At 36.9% G+C, this 22,965-nt stretch overlaps 1 protein-coding gene across 6 annotated transcripts in view; it reads left to right on the forward strand.

The window, feature by feature from the left end:
* Window positions 1–22,965, forward strand: part of ENAH (ENAH actin regulator) — a 158,332-nt gene that overhangs the window by 93,298 nt on the left and 42,069 nt on the right. For 5 of the 6 annotated variants that reach the window (XM_055147581.1, XM_055147580.1, XM_012932035.2 and 2 more), the window contains exon 4: window positions 20,144–20,228. In XM_055147581.1, the coding sequence (XP_055003556.1) occupies window positions 20,144–20,228 (85 nt within the window). Of the gene's footprint in view, window positions 1–14,723; window positions 14,781–20,143; window positions 20,229–22,965 lie in introns of all 6 variants that reach the window. The other variant, XM_055147583.1, reaches the window with a different exon arrangement.

The raw sequence follows: 22,965 nt of genomic DNA on the forward strand, positions 1-22,965 counted from the left end.
AAAAACTCAGACTTGCTACTTCCTTGGAATTGGTAATTTCTGAGATGATTCATATTGGAAAACAAGTGACTTTCTCAGTAAATTTTCAGGGTTCACTTGGGTGAATATAATGCCTTTTTTTTTGTAGAGAGAAAAAATTTTTATTACAGATTTCCCTTTACAAATACTATCCAAATCCTAACTGTTGTGTTACTATACTAAACACAAGTTTTGTTTTCTTTCTTTTGTGGGGGTACATCCAGCAGTGCTTAGGAGTAAGCAGTGCTTACTCCTGACTGCACTCAGGCATCACTCCTGACAGGCTCAAGGGACCAAATAAATGCAGAGGATCAAACTTGAAACTGCTGTGTGCGGGACAAGCGCACTGCCCTCTGTACTTTCACCCTGGCTCCAAATTATATTTTCTTTTCAGATTTAGAGTCATTAGTCTCCACGAACTTAATGCACTTCCAATTTGAAGATATTGGCTGGGTGTGTGGAGGAGTAGTTCAAAATGCTGGCTCATTCTCTAGAACTCTGGGTTCAGTCCCTACTCTTATCATAGTCCCCCAGTCTCCCAAGTACTGAGGCAAGCATAACCTTCTAGCACACTACGAGGTGTAGGCCAAAAAGAAGTAGGTGAGTATTTGTCTCAATGAGTGATGTAATTCCTGGGAAATGCATCATTAGTCTCTTCTGATGATGCTTCTTAGGATTGGTCTTTAATTAATACAAAGTGGGACAAAGGTGGAATTTTGCTTACCAGTTATTCTCTATTCCAAATAATCTTGCAATGACTTTACCTTTTAGGGTAAAATGCAAATTCCTTAACATGACTTTTTTTTTTTTTCCTTTAAGAACTGTCCCCTCTTGACTTTGTATGAAGTAAAGATATTCTTCATTGCCTTGTGGTAGGCCTTTGCAGCAGCTTCTGCTTTCACCACCCAGGACTTAACTATTTTCAGAACATGTTGAACCGTTGCCTTTTTTTTTTTTTCTCCTTTCCCTTTTCTGAGATCCAGTCATTGTGGGTGTGTTGAAGTAGCATGGTTACAGGAGTGTTAACATTTATACTTTTGGTATATAAAGTTACTAGACTGTCACCATCAAATAAGTGCCAAAGACACCACCACTATCCTGATATCATTTCTTATCCACCTCTTCTCTCCTGCTCCCCACCTCTTGGTAATTTCAAAACTTGTAGTCAAAAATTGGAGGGTTTATTTTAAACCTATTCTCTTGCTTGGTTTCTTTATATGCTACATATATGAGTGCAATCATTTGGTTATTTGTTCTTTCTCTGACTTAAATTAGCATGACACCCACTCCATCTACAATACAGCAGAAGGCAAGCGTTCAGCTTTCTTTATGACTGAGCAGTATTTTATTTAAGATAATGTAATTCACTTATCCATTGTTTTGAACATTTGAGTTGTTTTTGTATCTTGGCTATTATACATAGCAGATAATAAATATATGTGTGTATATTATCTTTTCAAATTAATGTTTTTGTGTTCTTTGGATAGATGCCAAGGAGTAGAAAGTGCTGGGTTCTATGGGTGTTCAATTTTAATTTTTGTTAATTTAGTTTTTAATTTAATTTAATTTTTTTAAGTTGTTCACAATAGTTTATTACATTCAATATACCAACACCATTCCCGACACCATTACCCCATCCCACCACCATTCTAATTTTCCCACTACCACCCAGACCTGCCCCAAAAGCACATACTAAATAAATTATTTTGTATAGCTTATTATGAATAATTTGCTTTAAAATGATCCAAAAAAACTTCCTTAGAGGAAAGTGTGTGAAGAATGTTGTATCTCATCCTGGAGCCATTAAGCCCTTATGTAAGAGATTACTAACATGTTGTTACAGGTTGCCCCTTGTGTGCTGACATATATATATATATGTATATATATATATGTATATGTATGTATATATATGATGCCCAGAGGCAGTTTATGGGCATCACTACCAGGCTCTGGGAAGCACAGGGAGATGGAGGAGGTCACCAATTCCTGACTCCATGAGAGCCTGGAGATTTCAGTCAGAAAACCTGCGTACCTGAGTTTTTCAGCAGATTCATTCTCATGGATCAAGTTCGTCCTGAGCCTGTTCAGGTCTGCCTGTGAGCATGATGGCAATTGGGTTTTGGAGGTTTTCAGCTGCCGGGGCTCTCGTGGGGCAGGCAGAGGGACTCACCCAGCCCCCGTCCAGGATGCCCTTGATGAGAGAGCCTGGCACTGGTTTGGAGGCATCTCTGTGCCGTGTTGCTCACTTTTTCTTCTGAGATTTATTTGTGAGTTCGGGTGTTCAGTTTTTAATTTGAGAGGTTGCCATTCTGTTTTTTTTTCATAGAGGCTGCACCATGCATATTCATCAACAGTGAATGAGGGTATCTTTTCACCACACTGTAATTTTTTTTTAATTTGATATAGACATTCTCACTGTTGTGTGTGGAGTGACATCACATTGCATTTCTTTGATCATGATTGGTGATGAACAGTTTTTCAATTCCTGTTAACATCTGCATGTCTTCTTTGAGGGTGTCTGTTTATCTCATTTTTGTTGCTGTTAAACTTCATGAGTGTTTTATATATCTTGAATAGTATCCTTTAACCTGATGTATGGTATGCAAATGTTTTCTTCCATCCACTAGGGTGTCTTAATTTTAGCTGAGTTTCTTTTGCCACACAGATCTTTTTTATTTTCATGTAACTCTGGGATTTTTTGGTTTGGGATTTTTAATTTTGTTTGCTTTTGTTCCTTTGCCAGTGGACTCATTGAAAGTGGATAACCTCAAAGGTTCTTCCTGCTTTCTTCAGTGTATTTTATGAATTATGGTCTAATACCAAGGTCTTTAATTATTTTGAATTAACTTTTGTGTAGGTGTGAGATAAGAATCCAATTTCATTTGCATGGGATTGTTTCATTTTCTCAGAACCATTTGTTGAGGTGCTTGGCTCCTCTGTCATTGAGATTAACTTGGTACATCTGAAGTTTTACTTCCAGGCTCTCAGTTCTATTTTGTCATTGAGATTAACTTCATATATATGAGGTTTTACATCAAGCTCTCAGTTCTATTTGTTGGTCTGAAAGTATTTTATGTTACCTTTTAATTTTTATTAATATCCCATGATTTACAAAATTGTTCATAATATAGTTATTTTAATCATACAGTGTTTGAACACCAGTCCCATTACCAATGTCCCCAGTACCACACTGTTTTGATTACTATAATTTTATAATGTAGTTTAAAACCTGGGGACATAATGCCCATCTTATTTTTTTTCTCAAAATTGTTTTTGCTATTTAGGAGTTTTATGATTCCATACAAATTTGAGGAGTTTTTTTCTAAGTCTTAAAAGAATTACATGAAATTTTTATAAAGATTGCAGTGAATCTACATAGTGCATTGGGTCATTTTGATAATGTTAATTCCTCCACTCCATGAACATGAATGTGTTTTCATTTCCTGTGTCCTTATCTCTGTCCTTAAATAGTGACTTCTTTTCTACACTCTTACTTACCTTCTAAATATAATTACCACCATCTACTCCCCCCACCACCCTCCCTGCCACCAAATGCCTGTAGTACATTGCATCACTATCTCTTTCCAATCCCGTTCTCTTGCCTCTGGTGGCCTCCTTCTGTGGTCAGAGGCCAGGGCTTGCCTTTTAGACTTTGTCTGCTTCCTTACTTTGCTTCTCTGTAGCTCACATATGAGAAAGACCATCAGGTGTGTCTTTCTCCTAATGACTTTGCTTATTTTTTTCCTTCCAGTGCCATCTATGTTGTTGAAGAGTACAAGATTTTTATCTTTTCTATTAGCTGAGCAGTGTGTGTGTGTGTGTGTGTGTGTGTGTGTGTGTGTGTAAATTTTTTTATCTGCTCATCTGTTGTAGGTACTTGGATAGTTTCCATGACTTGGTATCATAAATAGAGCATTTAATATTATGCATATCTTTTTTAATTACATGTAGACATTTTTAAACTATAGCCTTACAGTTTTATTAATCTGTACTAAAATATGATACATAAACAACCTCAGGTAATATGTCTATATATATATATACTTACATTCATAATTGTAATAGTATCTATACGAATTGGATGCTTGTGTCCAGAACTTTGTTTTTTCCCTTCTTGATGCTAAAGTTGATTTATTTTTATTGAATTAAAGAACTGTGATTTATTAAATTAGTGTTAGTTGACTTGTAGGCATGCAATGTTTCAGTACCCATGCTGTCCCTCAGTGAGTGTTCCCATGCACCCTCTGCACCCCTGCCTTGACAGGCACATTTCAAAATTTAGTGGTTTCAGCTTGGATCTCATGTTTAGAAGTTTGCTTTTGAAAGCCACAATTCTTTTACTGCTGCAAATGGATAGTTTTCTTTTGAAAAGTCAGTTTGAATTGCATATTTTCCCTCATGAGTAGAAATTTTTGTCTTAGTTTGGAGAATGCAGTTTTATCTTGTATGTCACATGTGTCCTAAACACAGGTTAGGTTTTTAGAACTCTGATATTTCTACATTTTTAAGTAGTCCAGGAGGTTTTTTTTCCCTGCCCAGTTTTACCCATTTGTTCATTATAATGAAGTTTGAAATTTTGAGTTCCTTAAAAACTGTCTACCAATGTTTCTTGTGCATTTCTTCTTCAAATAGTAACATAGAGATATATTTCAAATTGCATCTATGAATAGATACTATTGCTACCATCTATATGTAGAATTTTTACTTACTTTTTCTTTAGTTTTTGGGCCACATCAGGCAGTATGCAGGGATCACTCCTGGTGGCAGGCTCAAGGGATGCCAGTTATCGAAATCCGTTCAGCAGTGTTCAAGACCTTACTTGCTGTACTACCACTCCAGCCCTGAATTTTCACTTATTTAAAAGCATGTTTATCATAAGGATATTGCCAGAGGAACACACAAGGTTGCTTTTTCTGAAGATACCTACCACCTGTCTCTCCACCTTTCTCTGGTACTGTTCTTGTGTCCTGCCATCTCATGGTCTTATTAGAACTCATAGAGAAAGAATTTGCCTTCACCTGAATTTCTTCACTTTGGGAAGTGACATGGAACCAGGTCTCTTTCCCCTTTTGGGGGAGTTGGGTAGGTTAGGGGGTATTTGGTCTTGGGGTTACAACCAGTGCTGCTGGGAGGGAGGGAGGGAGGGAGGGAGGGAGGGAGGGAGGGAGGGAGGGAGGGAGGGAGGGAGGGAGGGAGGGAGGGAGGGAGGGAGGGAGGGAGGGAGGGAAAGTGGCAAACCATGTGGTGCCAAAGATCAAAAAGGGTTGTGGTCCTTCAAGGCAAGCACCTTAACCCCTGTTTTATCTATATCAGGCCCTCTTCCTTCCTAAAAAGTGAGGTTTTCCTGGAAACTTGGGATCTAATCTTACAGTATGTCAAAGATAAATTTTCTGGATTATTTTTTGGTATATGGAGTTTACCTATCCATATAAAGGTTGTTTTTTAAATTTAAAAATAATGGAGCGATAGCACAGCGGGTAGGGTGTTTGCCTTGCACACGGCCGACCAGGGTCTGATTCCCAGCGTCTCATATCGTCCCCCGAGCTCTGCCAGGAATAATTCCTGAGTGCAGAGCCAGGAGTAACCCCTGTGCATCGCTGGGTGTGACCCAAAAAGCAAAAATAAATAAATTAAATATTGTTATTTCTATGACTTACTTAAATATTTCTTATCTTGTATTTTTTTCTATTTTTTATCATAGAATTATGTAGATTCATTCTCACTTATTCCTTCTCCATTTGTGACATTTATACCTAGACTATGGCCAGCACGTAGTAAAACTTGAACTAATTCAAATTAAGTCGCATGCATTCTCAAAAAAAAAATTTTTACTTAAATGATCACATATTTCCATGTCCTAGTTCCAGGTACTGGGAAAATGAATATGGCATAGAAAATTTCCTTTGGGTATCTTATTATCTACTGAGGCAGAGAGCTGGCTCTAAACAGATATGTGGAGTAATGATTCAGTGTCCACTTGATAAATTGGAAAGACTTTCAGCTCTGCCACTTGATAATTGGGGTTTTGTAATGTGTTTCCCTCTGGACTTTTGCTGCTGTTGAATGATTTCCCTCATCCCCATTTTTCATTTTGCTTTTTAAATAGCAGTTTCATTTTCATAGCTTATTTTTATCTCTATTTGTGTTTTGTTTTTAAAATAGGACCTATTCTGGGCTGTGCTGAGGTGGCCCTGCATGGGCAAGTGTTGCTTGGCATCCATGTCTGGTAGGGATCTCAGGGCCATAGAGTGTTGCGGATTGAACTCAGTCAGGTTTTGCACTACTAGGTATGTTCTACCCCTTAAGCTATTTTCCCTATCCAGCTTATTTGTAGAGGGTGAAGAGTAAACAGAAATTTAACATGTCTACTGAAGGAATAGAATAGCAAACCTCTAGATTGAACTAAGTACAAAAAACAAAATTGGTAATAAGTATTTGGTGTACTTTTTCCTGAATTATATTTCTACCTTATTGGGAAACATTCTTTTTAAAAATTTTTAACTTTTGTTTTAGGCACTGTGGTTTACAGCACTGTTAATGGTAGTGTTTCATGGATAACACATTCCAGCACCACACCCTCCCCCAGAGTGTCCACTTACCTCCAATTGTCCTAGTATCATATCCCTCTATCCCAGTCCTACCTCCCATCCTTCCACTGTGTAAGTTTCCTACTGGAGACCAGTTGTTAATTTCTGTTGCCTTTGGGCTTTGATTCTTGGTGGGGAGGGCATAACCCTCCTAATTTAAAGTTTTCTTCTGTTTTCTAAGTTTGGCAGTATATGTAATGATCTTACATTTTCTTTATCTGTCATTGTCCTATTACTTCGTTGGTCATGTTTAAATGGCATAGCAAAACGTACGGACTACTGACAATGAAATGTATCTTTTAAAGAATAGTGCAATAAAGATATGTATTATCTGTATAATTACATTTTAGAAATTGAAGTTAATAATGTCCAGTTTGTGGGACAAATTTTTCTGTGCTGTTGATAGCCCATAAGTAATTAGTACGTTTAATTCTGTGTAGTAAACTCCACAGTGAACAAACTTTGTTTTTACATCCTGAACAAAATGGTTTTTTGAAATAAAATTTCACATAGTTTTAAATTTCAAAAGTAAATTTGGACCCATCTGTTAGGGTATTAGGTATTGTCCTATGTTGTTTCATGTACATGTCACAATATATCATTAATAAGTGTGCAGAAAAAATGAGAAGGGCCTAGGAAGTAGAGTTCCTGTGAAGAGGAGACAGCTGTCCTCATTTTCCTTGAATAGTCCTGAATGGACGCATTTTCAGAGTCAAAGCTTGAGAAGTGTCTTTGGATTGGATGCTTGCTGCTAAGTGCCCCGATGGCAGAAGATCTGCTGTGGGTCTCCCCAGACTAGCAGTTGTATTTGTAAAGGGCATCAGGTCCTCACTGGCTCATCTGGATCCGTTGGTGGTAATGACAGAATCTACGGCCTCCACTTTCTTGTCTGGAACCAGAGACAGTTAGAAAATTTCACCTGACAACCATTGCTCTCGGGTAACAGAATTCCCAGTTTCCAACACTGCTACCTGTTTTTTAGGTGAAAACACAATTTCCCTCTGCTTCTTAAAGAGTCATGTAGCACTGTAGCACTGTCATCTCGTTGTTCAACGATTTGCTCGAGCGGGCACCAGTAACATCTCCATTTTAATACTTGTTACTGTTTTTGGCATATTGAATACACTACAGGGAGCTTACCAGGCTCTGCTGTGAGGGCAGGATACTCTTGGTAGCTTGCCAGGCTCTCCGAGAGGGAGATGTGCTTATTATAAAAACTTGAGCAGCTCAGTAAAGCATTAAAGGGGAAAGCAAACTCTGAAACCCATAATTAAAGCCTAAAATCCCACCACCCAGAGGATAGCATATCTTTCCATGATGGAAAAATGATAGGCAGTAACATACTTTGCAGCTTTATGATTTAAACCATTTTGAGATGAAGAACTATAATGTGGTACTTCATTCTCCCCCATTTTTTACTGGTCTTGCTTTTGTGTACCATTTGTGAACGAACCCATTTAAAGTGTACAACTCGGGCCAGGGAAAATAGGTCAGAGGGAATCCAACTTGGGACAGCCATATGCAAGGCAAGCTCCCTACCTGGATTCAATTCCCAGCACCCCATGTGGTTCTTCCAGCCTGAGCAATAGTACAGTAGATAGGGCACTTGTCTTTCATGTGGCTTATCTAGGTTCAGTCCTTGGCACCACTATGGTTCTCCCAAGCACGCCAGGAGTGATCCCTGAGGACAGAGTCAGGAATGAGCTCTGGGCACCACCGTATGTCCCCAAAATCAAAAGGAAAAAATACTGTTTGGAGCAGAGTATTATAGAATACTACAAAATTGTGTAGTAATTTCCTATTTCAAATTGGGTATGAATAGAGATAGTGCCTGATCATTTTGTGACTCTGAAATTTAATCCCCAGACTCAATTTTCTTGCCCAGAATTGCTCTGCTAGCAATACCATTATATTGCACACACAGGAGCACGGAAACTTCTTATTTTATACCCAACTTTTTTTCCTCTTACTGTAGGACAATATAAGCATGAACTTTAAAAGTCTCTATTGAACTTTGTGAATGAAAAACCACTCAGAGTGCTTTTAAACGTTTCAGTTCTTTACATGAGGAAGTGAAATGGCATGATTTTCCTTAGAAGGCTAACCCAGAGCGTCCTCCTTCTATAATTGAATGCCTGAATGCCCTCTTACTCCAAATAGCCCGGGATTTGGGCACCGCCATCATTAAGCTTCAGTTTAGTAGATGATTCCAGTTTTTATTTGTTTTTTTTTTGGCTTCTTAGGTCACACCTGGCTATGCTCGGGGGTTACTCCTGGCTCTATACTCAGGAATTATTCTTGGTGGTGCTTGGGGACCACATGGAATGCTGGAGATTGAACCCAGTAGGCCACGAACAAGGCAAACGCTCTACCCACTATACTATTACTCCAGCTCCTCCAGTTTTATTTTCTTGTCTCCCACTTTCTTCTTCAGTTAAACCATTTGACCATTTGACAAGTTTTATTTTTATCATTTCCTTTAAATTATTTTGAAGTGACTTATAGACTAAATAACTTGGGAAGGAGGCAGTAGTTATGTTTATCACTCTCGGTACTAAGAGTACCAGAAAGTTTCTCATTAGCAAAAGTATGCATACCTGTTGACCAAGAGAATAACAACATAGACAGAAGGAATGTACATATGTTTGGGGGTTTGTTGTTGTTTTTAAAAGGCTGTGCAGAGGAAAATCAAATATAGCACATTTGAAAAACAGAAAGACCAGTGTACTTGGAGCATAGTATGAATTGGATGACGTGGGTAGTGATTGTCACACGCCCCACCATCACATGGGGGACAGACACTGACTTGGTATTGATGTTAAGAGCAGCAGGGAATTGTTGAAGTGATTTTACTAAGGAATTTTTAAAAATCTGGTTTAGTTAGTAAAATGTCACTGGCTGCTGTGGGGAAGGGAAAGAGGTATCATGATTATTCACATGGACAGCCTAAATAAATAGGTGATATGGTTATATTTTGATCATTTAGTCATGTGGACTCAATTGTTTAACTTACCCCTTAACACATGTGTTTATCGTTTATGTGTATAAATGTCTCTTGGTATAGGCATTCTATATATTATAAAGCAAAAAATGAAAACAAAGGGGCAGAAAAACAGTATAGTGGGTAATGCGCTCTCCTTGCATCCACGTTCCCCAGGTTTGATTCCTGGCACTCCATATGGTCCCCCAAGCTCATCAGGAGTGATCCCTGAGCACAGAGCCAGGAGTAAGCCCTGCCTACAGCCAGGACTAGCCCAAAAACAAAACAAAACAAAACAAAAAGTGTAAAAAAATTCACAGAAAAATAAGCATTACTATTTTCTTTTCTACCCCTGTGTATTTTTAGTATTCTGGAATATATGTCTCATTCGTGGTGTGAATAAGATCTTGGAAAATGAACAGTGACACTGGAGAGTATTTGAAGAGAGAAATTTGGAGTTTGTGTTAATAAGACTGTGAGATTTGGTTACATACCGGTAATAAAATAGGCGCAAGTGAGGAAGCCCTCAACTTCTGGTTTGCATAACCGGGACAACAGCACTCATAAGAGTTAACAGATATTCTAGGTAATAAGCTAATTTTGATTGATGAAGTAGCCTTTTGAATATGTGCCCTGAATGCGTAGTTTTGTCAGAGCATGTGCTATAGAATGTCTTTAACAGCAGATGGCAGGGTGGTGGGCAGTCCAGGGGTTTGATGGACAGATCTTGCTATGCCAAGAGGAAGCAGCAGGGAAACAAAATGTGGGGCAGGGATTACTCTTGCCTTGAGAAATGTTAGGATATGACAACACTGGTAAATTATAGACCCCCTAAGCTTTGGTTTAACGCTTCCAAGTTTCCTTACTGGAGTAATTGAGTACACAACTAAAAATAAATGGCTTACAAAACAGATGCTGGACAGAGGAACAGCTTGAGACTATTGTCAGTCAAGCCTGATAAATTACCAAGCGGGAAGCTGTTTTCAGGCCTTACCCTAGAGAATTGAAGAAATGACTAGGGGAAGGGGTGCCTAATCAAATAAAATATTTTGCTTAAGATTTTTAAAATCAGGAGTCTGGAGCAAGAGTAACAATGGATAGGGCACTTGCCTTACATGCAGCTGACCCACGTTCAATCCCTGGCATCCTATATAGTCCCCTGAGCACTGCCAGAAGTGATTCTTGAGCACAGAGTCAGAAATTACCCCTGAGCATCACTGTTGGTAGCCCAGAAACAAACAAATAACAGTAAAGATTTAAAAGTTCTGTAAACTGGTATTTTTTGCCTATGTGACTCTAGATGTTGCGTGCTGCTCTGCTTACACTGTATACAGATTATTTGCTTTAAAATGCCATCTCTTTTAAAACAACTTAATTCTCACTTCTGGCACCTTGCCCTAGTATGTACCTGATTCCCCACCCTACATTTTTTGAGATGTAATTGATATTGTAAGATACTTAAAGTCTATATGATGGTGGTTTGATATGTATAGATATTTTGATAGGGTTCCTTTCATCTAAATTAACACATCCATCGCCTCACATTTTTTTTCTTTTTGGGGGCAGGGGCTCCTCACATGATGCTTCAGGGATCTAAGGATCATTCCCAGAGATTCTCAGCCAAGTAGCTCAGTGTGAGGGCCCAGGATGCAGTGCTACCCTGTGTTTCTGACCTTGTATTGTTGTGAGGCTCAAGCCAGGACCTCTGTGTATCTCCCCATTTGTTGTTGTTGGGTTGCGCGTGTGTGTGTGTGTGTGTGTGTGTGTGTGTGTGTGTGTGTGAGAGAGAGAGAGAGAGAGACAGACAGACAGACAGACAGACAGACAGACAGACAGACAGACAGACAGACAGACAGAGAACATTTACGTTATCCTCTAAGCACATTTCAATTATCCAGTGCAGTGTTATCAACTTTGGTTAAAATCATGGTCCCCTTTAAATAATATCTTCCTATTTCCCCCACTGCTCATACCCTGACAACCACTTCTCTCCTCTTTTATTTTTTCTACTCACTTTTCTTTTCTATAACTACTTTGGCTTTTTAGATTCCACAGACAGAGATATCTGTCAGTCTTTGACTTATTTCACTTGGTCTAATTCATGGAGGTCTGTGTATATTATTGCAAACACAGGATTTCCTGCTTTCTTACGGTCAAGTAATATTCCGTTCTATCTACATACAATACTGCTGTTTCACCCATTCGTCTTTTGACAGACAGTTTCCATGTCCTGGCAGTTATGAATGATACTGCAAGGAACATGGGGATTGCAGGTATTTCTTTGGTGTCCTGTTTTTATTTGCTTAGATAAATACCCAGAAAGGGATAACTGGATCATATGGCAGTTCTATTTTTAATTTTTGGACAAATCTGCATACTGCCTGCTTTCCTTCATTGGCTGCACCAATTTACATTTCCATGGTAACTGCTTTTTAATCCATCTGTATCACTGCAGGATCTTCATTCATTCTGTATAGGTACCTTAGGAACACAAATATATTGCTTATATATCCTCTCAAAAATGTATGTAGTAGAAACTTGAACATTATGAGAGTAATAACTGCAGGGTTATTGGTCAAAAGTATGGACTTGACTAATTTGGGTACTCATTCAGCCAGAGAGTGCAAATCAAATTACACCAGTTTTTAAGTAACCATCTTATTTAATCATCAGAATTGCCTTGGGACTAACAACTAATAGTGTAAACCTCTAAAGTCTAAGGCCAGTCTGCTCTAGTAATTTGTGTAACAGTAAAACATAGTAATTCTGATCAAATCTAAACAGCCTGCCCTTTCCTCCTGCTAATATTACTCTTCTAAGTTTTCTGTATTTTTCTGCTTCTAATCACCTAACGTACTTTTAAAAATGTTAAAAGATGGAGGAGATAGCTATTCTACAGACGACACAAGTAAAAAAATAGTCATGACAGGACTATTTTAAGGTTAGAAGAACTAATATAGTACTGGTCATTTTTCTTCCCTGTTAAGTCTAATATAGATATAAAATTATGCTTTTTTGTGTGAATATATCTTCTATTCATGCTTTCTTTAGGGGAATGCTAACAACTCCCCAGCCCTCAGCCTATTTTAAGATGGCTAACTTAAAGGGAAATGTCTTCTTGCCATTAAAATTTAAGCTTATATGGACTCTTGATTCTAGTCCTTAAAATTAATTCTGCTGCAATTAACATATTAGTGAGTTTACCTAGACACTTGAGTGTTCCCCTCCATATCCCCGACTCCTGTCCCAACAAAGGAAAAGTTAATAGCATTATAGTAAGTAGAAAAACTGTTAGCTTTATGCATAACAATAAGTAGTTTAGTGTCTGGGAAATGCAAACACAGTAGAAGCAACATTATCAGGCCTTAGATCTGTATTCTACATGATAGTAGAAATGAGATGCTTAGAAATATTAAGTATAGGAATGCTGCATAATAGTTTAAATTGTGACAGGGTTGGGAGTTTGGGGTTGAAAATGTTTTGCGTTACGTAGTAAGAATTGATAATTGTCAGGTCACTTTTTGCCAGAACGATTGCTAATTGGGTATGGCAGTTTCTTTATTGTCAGAGATAACTTCTCAGGTTTTTCTTGCAAGTGTTTATATTTTCCTTATATTTTTTTTCTCCTTAAATATGGATTAAAGGAGCAGAAGGGTAAATATTTGAAGATTAGGCATGTTTTTTTAAATTTTTACCAAGGGTTTTATAGAAGTAGTAATTTATAATCATTGGTAAGACATTTTGGAAAGTTTTAATTTAAAATATAATTATTAAAAAGTTTAATTATCTATTTTGGGATGACCTAAAGCTTGATAGACATTTTATATGTATGCCTGTGGTCCTGTGTCATTACTGTGATAACTGTGCATGTGACTTAATGACAGCTTGGGTGGTTGGAAGTATTTAGCAAGAATGACATTTACTTTTTTTCTGCTTGAAAATATCTTTTCTTTTAAGCAAGACAAGTTTATTTAAATTATATTACATTTAATTTCTAAAATGTTTTAAAATGTAAAACATTACAGCTTTTTCAATGTATATATATAAATATATTTCGTATGTCATGATTTGGTTGGCTGTGATTCTATGAAAACTTTTTAGTTTAAGTTACATTGTTTAAAGAGTACAATTTGGGAGGAAATCTAAAGTACTGTCTTGTTTGCTCTTTTGTAGTCTTTTTGAAGTCAGTATATTAAAGCCTGTTTATTGTTTCTTGGTTAGCACTATTGGAAAAGCAAACCCAGGTTGAAAAGAATTTATTTAGGATTTTATAGAAAATCATTGGTGTAAAATTTTGAATGTCACTAATATAATGAAAGAGTTTTTATTGTTTTTATCATTCCAGTTTTGAGTGTCACATTGATTAGATAAGCCCTTATTTTCATAAATTATCTCCGTCTCATTGAGTATTTTATGTTAAAGAATTTATTTCATGAATATTTGAGATAAATTTTAATTCAGTCTACTTATTAAATGGTTGTTCAATGTGGTCACATTTTTAATAAGCTATTTTGTCAAAATACACATGAAGAATAAAGGAACAATAGAATGTGGCATGGTAAAATCATAAAAATTTTTATGTTTTTTTAAAATGTAAAAACAATTAGATATTCTTATTTTATGTCAGTGAACATAAACACTTCATTTTCTGTAAGCTTAAATGACTGATCTTTTTTCAGCTAGTAGAAATGAGTTCATCTCATATTAATCCTAAATATTTTCCCTTAAACTTTTTAGCTGCCAATTCTCCTAAATGAGCCTATAGTAAAAGAAGATAGAGATATCATGAAATTAATTGCCATAGATCTTGACTTCCTTTACAGTTAAAAATATATAAACCTAATTCTATCACACTCTCTGGTTGTGTTACTCAGGAAATAATTAAGCTAGAAGTACATCACTTGATCTGTGGCTTCTTGTAGGGGGTTTTCCACAAACAGGAGTACACATAATTTTTTTTTAAAGCTTATGTAAAGAAGATACTTTTTGTTAAATTGCAGCGCTTCCAGAATGAGGATCTAGCTAGGACGTATGTATAAATACGTTTTGAACCTTTCAAAACACCTTTTAGTTTATTGAAGTTCTTCAGATGGCCCCGTTGTCCTTTGAAGCTTCTAACACCAAGGTGTCTGTTGCAGCCCAGAGCAAGGTTACTGCTTCCCAGGACAGCACTAATTTGCGATGTATTTTCTGTGGTAAGCAACATTATTATGTTTACATTACTTTTTCAAGCTGTGGTACATACTACTTGCACATTTCCATAACTTTTGTTTCCTTAGGCCATAGTCTGGTTTTTGTGGTATTTGGGATTTACAGCAAGCTACTGTTTCATGTTGTGATATTTGTGTGGGTCATATAGGTTAATCTGGTCAGCTTTTGAATTGGCTTTCTTAGTTTTTAGTTAGAATACGACCTTAAAAGTTGTACTCTTTCACTTTTTTTCAGTGAATGGGAGGAGGTTTTGTTTGTGCATTTTCTTTTTTTATTTTATTTAAAAAAATTTTTTTGGTAAGCAGTCTTTTAGAATTCAAAGAGAAAAAAGTATATCCATATTATTATTATTTGGGGACTATAAGTGTGCTTTATTGGAAGAAAGCCTTTGCTAAACTTAAATTTATTTTTAGATGTACATGTGGTGAGGCAAATGTAGCCTATTATTTGCTTTGAAAGGTTGATTTCTGAATAACAGCCTACTTTATTCAATAGATTAGCTATCTGTGGGTTAGGAGTGAATCTAGGTGTACAGAGTATTTTCTTTCACTCTCATTCTTATACACACATGTGCACCTACCTGTACTGTTTGCATGGACAATCAGATATGCTGCTTAGTCACTTCAAATTGCAGTTAATCTGGTATATGCATATCCTTATCCTTACATAGGATATATCGATATCTGTATATACGCATATACCCTTGTCTGAACTCCTTTAGTCTTATTATTGCTTGATTTTGAAACTTTGTGTTTTGAAAACCCATGTTTAAAAAATGACTTGAGGGGATCAAAGCAATAGCATAGCCAATAGGGCATTTACCTTGCACGCCGCCAACCCAGGTTCAATCCCCAGCATTTCATATGGTCCCCAGCCCAGCAGGAGTGATCCCTGAGTCCAGAGCTAGGAGTAAGCCTTGAACACTACTAGGTTTGGCCCCAAAACAAAACCAAAAAGAGTGACTTGATTCTGAGTTTTTCCACCATATATGGTTTTTTGTGGGTCCTCTGTACCTTTCTCACCAGATTTTTAAAACTTAAAATTATAAAATGATAAGTTGCTAAGTTTTTAATTAACATTTTCAGCTACAAATATGTACTTTATACATGTGGCTAAATTTTCAGTGTTAAGTATTATTGATCGTGTTTCTCTACGTATAGAGTTATTTTGAAATTTATGTACTTGCTCGTTTAGGCAAAGGATCATGTGCTGCAGATTTCCAAAAATGAACATTTCAGTATTATTTCATAATCACCCAAAATTCTATTTTATGATTGCCCCAAGCAACACAGCTCCAGGCACACAACAGTGAGCCTGTTATATGACTCTGTAACCACCCACCCCACCTCCGAATTCTTCCTCTTACAGGAATCCACAGTCTCTGTAGATTGTGTTTAATTGGTATTTTTCCTATTTTTCTGCCTCCTCCTGGGTTCTTCAAGACCATCTGTTGAACTAATGAGTAATTATTTGTGTTTGTGATACTAGGACTTTTCAGTTCTCTCTGAAAACCTCCTTAATGGTTACATATTCTACTACTTACATGTTCAGTTCCACATGTAAGATACAGTTTGCCCAGTTGCAAAGAAGAGTTTAATGATAGAGTTGAGCTCATTCTAAGTTGAAAATAAATATCTTTAAAAACAGGTTCTCCCCCTCCCCCCATTATTCACTTTAGTTGATTTAACTGTGTACAAACAATATAATTTCCACATTACTAAGTTTACACATGATTGTATTGGGTATAATAACACCAATTTGTCTTTTAGTTCTGTGTTTTCAAATAGTCTGTGGCTACATGTTACTAGATTTGTGAAAATTAAAATGTGACAATAAGTGTCTTAGCCAAAATGTGCTTTAGCCAAAACTCAGTTTTGAAGTTGTCTAACGTGCCATTCATTATTGATTAGGAGAGAGATTTTACTGATTTCCCTCCTATATAGGAAACCATAGCAGTGACATGGACATATTTTCTTTTTTAGAGCAGCAGTTAACATTCTTTATTGAAAGATTTCTAGCCAGACAAATTAATATCTCACTATCTTTGGCTATGGTGACAAAAAAAGTCTATGTGATATCACGTAGTATGAACAAAGCAGAGATGGTTTCTTCTCTTCCTGCCCCCACCCCCAAATAAACAGTTAACTCCCTCTCAATGTTCATAAAATACTGTCAGCTGCTCACTAGTTAACTATTATACATTCTAGAAGAAAATAGATACTGCTTTAGGAATCTGACCGTATGCAGTAATAGGTAGATTCTGGAAAATACACTGCAGCTCACAACCTTGCCTGGTTTTCATTGCTGCTTCCTGTTGTGTGTGATCCTTTGGTATAATTGACCAATCCTATAACCTAGTGGAGTCTTTGACAAAAAGGGAAAAACATATTGTATACTTGAAGTTCCTCATTTTCCTAGAATTCTTTTGTTTAATGCTTGCATGCTTATCTTTCATAGGCACATGAATTTTATTGTGCTCTTTATTGTGACTTGACAGTATTGAAGAAACCAAGCAACCTGGTTAAGATATGAGAAAATATTAAAGGAAAATCTTTTCCTCTCACCCCCTAATCCCCTTATCCCTCCTCTTTTAAGTTTGTCTATGGAAAGACAAAATACTCAGTGATCACTATCAGCCATAGGGAAGAGATTTCTAATTATGTGCTGTTTTTATTTTTTTGTTTGTTGGGGGGCTACATTCCGCAGTGCTCAGGGGTTACTCCTGGCTCTACAATTAGGAATCACTCCTGGTAGTACTTGGGGAACCATATGCGATGCCGGGGATCAAACCCCGGTAGGCAGTGTGCACAGCAAGGCCTTACCCACTGTATTATCTCTTGACCCCTGTTATTTTCAGATCAAAAGTCTTAACTTCTCACTTACAAAGGATCTTCATAGAAGTTTTTCTTTGCTTCTCAGCTGCATGTAAAATTTTCACGATTTTTGATAAATAACTTTTATAACTAATAACTAATGGTAGCAGCAAAGAAATATTGCCCACATTAAAAATTTTTTTGGCTTTCTTTTGGGGGGTCACAGCCATCGGTGGTCAGGGGTTCTCCTGCCTCAGCACTCAGGAATCACTCCTGCCAGTGCTGAGGGACCATATGGGATGCCAGGGTTCAAACCTAGGTCAGCCATGTGCAAGGCAAATGCCCTACCCACTGTACGACCGCTCTGGCCCTACATTTAAATTTTTTATTTTAAAGAAATTTGCTGGATAAACTTTAACTTGAAGAAAATTCAAAATAGTCTCTGTAAAATGCTAAAAAAAAAAACTTGTCTCATTCATATTGTTTGAATTGTTTCAAGCTATTAGCTTTCATTCAAAGAATTTATTTACTACATAAGACTGAGTTAAACTTTTGACATCATTTTCTTAGATTTATATAACTAAAACTTGTATTGGCAAAATTTTTTGGTTAATACAATCTATTAATGTAGTCATTGAGGTACAAGGTCTTTACTAGATATTTATAGTATATTTTTCTTTTAGATACAAACAGATCTTATCTACTCTGACCTCTAGATGCTTATTTAAGTATGCATACATGTTTTGTTTTGTTTTGAAGTTAAACCTGGGCTATAGAGATGGGGTACAGCAGGTAGGTGTTTGCCTTACATGTGACCAACCTGGGTACAATCCCTGACACCCCTCAAGGTCCCCCAATCCCCTCAGGAATGATCCCTGAATGATCCCTGAGTGAATGATCCCCAGGAGTAAGCCCTGAGCACCACTAAGTGTGGCAAAAAACAAAATTAAACCGTAATGGTCTTGTGAGTTTCCCATGATAAATATTCATCTTTCATTTTTGTGTAAATATAACTTTGGATCCATAACATGCTCCCTCAAATAGTTAATTCTAGTCTGTTTACTAGACAAGCTATACCTTTTTATTTATGTAAACATTTAAGTGCATTTTTTATTTGAAAAGCTTTCTGGATTTTTTGTTGTTGTTGTTATTACTGATTATATGAGATTAATATATTTTCATATTTCCTTTATGGGGTTCTCAAAATAGCAAGCTCTTTAGGAAATCTAATGAAATATATCACTGCAATTGTCATCTAATTTGTCTTAAGGGGACAAATTAAATGATTAGTCTAAAGACATGTGTAAAGAGATGAGGAAAAATATTAGTAGGTAAGTTCAGATCAGATTGCTTGCTTTTCTACACTTGGGATATACTAATACTGTATTCTGGTCTAATGAGCCATATCCTTCTAGTTGTGAAGTCTGTTCCACTAGTACAAAACATTTCATACTTTTAATTATAGATTATAGGAGTTTGCCTTAGTATGCAGGATAATTTATTAATATTTTTTATACTAGTGGCATACAGTGAGTACTTTCAGAATCACTACTTGGGGCATTTGCTGGTACATTAGCATTCACAGATATGTACACCATACTACTACTCTTGTATTTCTCTCCAAGAATGAAAAATTACTATTCCCTCATTCTGTTTCCTGAGTTAGATTTGAAGGTGGTTCTGCTTTAACCCTAGACATTGTATTTCTCTCATTTTATTATACATTTAATTAAAATCTCCCATAATTTAGTGGCGTTCCTTATAGGATGCTGAAAGGGGTCGGAGTGGGGTTTTTTGTCTATGATAGTGGCAGTAGATGCCATAAGTAGTTTCTTATGATAAAACCATGTTGGTGTGAATGAAAGTTTTATTTTCCTTTTTTACACCCAATAAAAATTATTATTAAGATTATCTTTGTTAACATTACAATTTTAGATAACTTGCTTATCTTAAATCAAATTAAACTTAAATCAAAGTTTAGCAAATGTTTGTTTTCACCAGTGTTGGAAATATAAGAATGGCAGTTAAATTAGGCAAATTTGATGAATGCATTAGCATACGTCAGTCTAGTAATAAGGTTCTCATGCTCTCTCTCTCCTGTTTTTCATTTCCAGTGTTCTATTTAGGTGAGTTTTTGAATTCTGATTTTTTCATTTAAGTTCTCCTTCTCCACTTCATGAATAAGTGCCCAACAAGAATGTTTCATTGTCTTAGAAAATGTCAAGCTTAGGTGCCTATACGGATGCTCATTGAACACTTGCTTTACTCAAGCTCTTCATATATAAGTGTTTATTTTTTCTTTATTGTTGATGTTCTCCATTTATTTCAAGTAAGCCTTCTGAAGATGATGACAGTATTATGTTGCAGTCTTTCATTTGCTCTGTGTTGTGTAAAGCTTATATTTTATTTTGCTAAATAAAAAGAAGACACATTTGTAAATATGTGATGGTTTTGTGTTATTCTCATGATTTTATCTCCTCTATCCAGCAAAATATAAAGGTAATTTTCATCTATAATATTTCTTCCCTTTTTAGGGCCAACATTGCCTAGGCAAAATTCACAACTACCTTCCCAAGTTCAAAATGGCCCATCACAAGAAGAATTGGAAATTCAAAGAAGGTAAATTTACAAGTTTTTGCTTGTTTTCACCTGAACTCTTTCTCCTGATGCTGGAATTGTGACTTAGCCTAGTTTTGAAAGGAGATGAATAATTTGAAAGCTAAATATTTGTTAGATTATTAAATTATGAATTGCTGTTAGTAAGTGAAGAGATATTTGTAGTTTTGGACACATGGTGCCATAAAATTGTATTTCTGTTTTTTAAAAATTATATAAAGACTTAAGTTTTAAATGTAGGCAATCTCTGACTTATGGTAGCTCAGCTTAGAATGTTTTGGGTTTTTTTTTTTTTTTTTGCTTTTTGGGTCACACCCAGCGAGGCACAGGGGTTACTCCTGGCTCTGCACTCAGGAATCACCCCTGGTGGTGCTCAGGGGACCATATGGGATGCTGGGAATCGAACCCGGGTCGGCTGCGTGCAAGGCAAACGCCCTACCCGCTGTGCTATTGCTCCAGCCCCTCAGCTTAGAATGTTTTGACTTTACAATGGGGCAAAGAGAGACACATTCAGTAAAAGTCATACATTAGCCTTGATGCTCAATGAGATTTGATCCTTACCCCCTGTTGATATTGGGAATTGGCAGTGAACTGCATCTGTTGCTCATGCACCACGTTATCACCAGGGAAAGCGTCCAATACAGACTTTCTCACTTTCAGTTCAGTAGTCAATAGATAACACGAGCTGTTCAATACTTAATTGTAAACTATTTAATGATATAATCAACCTAACTGTAGCTGAATATTATGTCCTGAACATGTTTAACATTAGCTAAGTTGTAGTGTTTAGTGGGTTAGGTGTAAGGCATTTATCTTGAGATATTACCGTAGGTTATAATAGTATAATACAAGTCTCTAAATTATAAACTACTTTTTAACAATCATTTTGTAAAAGTTACTTTCATTTAGTCATTAAAATGAGCTAGTTAGTTAAGATGTTTCCTTTTAAATAATTGAAACCGTTTTGAACCTGTTCAAGCTCTAGTAGGTCACCCCTGTTTTGTCTTCACAAATTGGTACAAGATTGATTGTATGTGTGTTTCAATATAGAAGCATTTGCTCTATGGCATGCCAGCATTTCTTTTGTGGCTTTCTATTTGAACTGTGCACTTGGAATGTTTATTATGCTAGGCGGAGTCTTAAAATATGTGTGATATTTTAGGTTAGGGAGATAAGTCAGTGGGCTGGAGCATGTGTTTTGCATACAGGATTCCCCTGGTTTGGTCCCAGCAGCCCATGATCCCTTAAGCAACATCAAGTATGAACTCTAAAGAAATGAACAAACAAAACATATGTGCAACATTTCTGTGCCCAAAGGATCTTTGTTCTCTTGATCACTACTGACTCTGCTCCCCAAACCCCACAAAACCCAAAAGCAAAACTAAAAAATTTCATGCTGCTTTCATATTTTTCATATACATGTACTACTAGCCCTAGAAGAGCTTGTGTAAACTTGGTTTTTCTCCATAAAGAAGTAAACTCATAAATTTATAAAGATTATTCTTCATATTATTTTAGTTGAAGACTTTGTCTTTGTTTTCATTTGTGGGCGATACTCAGCGGTGCTTGGAGTTTGTTCCTAGATCCACACAGGGGTCACTCATGATGGAACTTGGTGGGGTGGGTAGGGTAAAATGTGGACAGCCCATATAGGGTGTCGAAGATTGGGTCAGCCTTAGAACAAGCGCCTTACTCACTGTACTATCTGTGAAGGCCTTATCCCAACCATTTTGAAGGGTGGTACCCAATTTGTGTGGCCCCAAGTGGTAGGGCCCTGGCACCACCCTTACTCAGCTGACAGGCTGGCAGTTCAGTGCTAGGACCCAGGGATGTGATGCTTCTCGGGCCCTGTGGAGCCAGGGACTACCAAGGCCACCGCTACAGTGCTCAGAGAACTCCATGTGTACATTGGATCATGTGCCAGGAGGCTGTGCAACGCCAGGCATCAAAACCTTCCTTGTACTACTCCCCCCTCGACCCCCGCCAATTACCTAAGGTTTTAAAAAATTGGTATAGTATTTTTATTGTTTTCTGTCAGCAGTCAGACATGGGTTTTGTTTTTGTTTTTGGTAAACCTTCCCTTTTTATTGAGAAAATATCAACTTTTCTCCTCAGTGAAGAGTGTATCTCCACTCTTCACTCTCCCTTCATTTCCTTTAAGTCTCTTGGTATCTGCTGTTTCTTTGTAAACTGGACATACTGCTTATGTAGACTGACTTCTATTTGTAATGCCTTTTTTTATTCATATCTCTCATTTCTCTTTTGATGCTTTAGAGCCTAACTGAGTTTAGGCATGACTAAATGTGAGGATTGTTTTCAGATAATTTTTAAATGATGTATTGCCAGTAAATGTTTGATTTGTGTACCTATTTTGTGTACCTGTACGCACAAAGTCGCATAGAAATTTATTTGCCCAGGATGGGTAGCAAGTGAAAGAAAGTCTAAGAAACCCTATTCTAGAACAGAAGTTCTCAAGTTTATTTGATCTGTAGTACAGAAGAAAAAAAAAATCAGTATCGTTCAGAAAAAAATCACTCACATCCCCAATTAATTCAGTCCGTGGATTGTTCCAAGGTGCCTCCCTCTTCCCTACTTACTTCCCCGCTTTGGGAACCTCTACTCCAGTCTTAATTGCAGGATCTTTTCCCTTTGGATTTTTATTTTGGGCTACACAAGCTGTGCTCAGTTGTTACTCCTGGCTCTGCACTCAAGGATCACTCCAGGTTGGCCGAGTGCAAGG

This window comes from Sorex araneus, chromosome 9 (assembly GCF_027595985.1).
Source record: "Sorex araneus isolate mSorAra2 chromosome 9, mSorAra2.pri, whole genome shotgun sequence".
Classification (NCBI taxonomy): domain Eukaryota; kingdom Metazoa; phylum Chordata; class Mammalia; order Eulipotyphla; family Soricidae; genus Sorex; species Sorex araneus.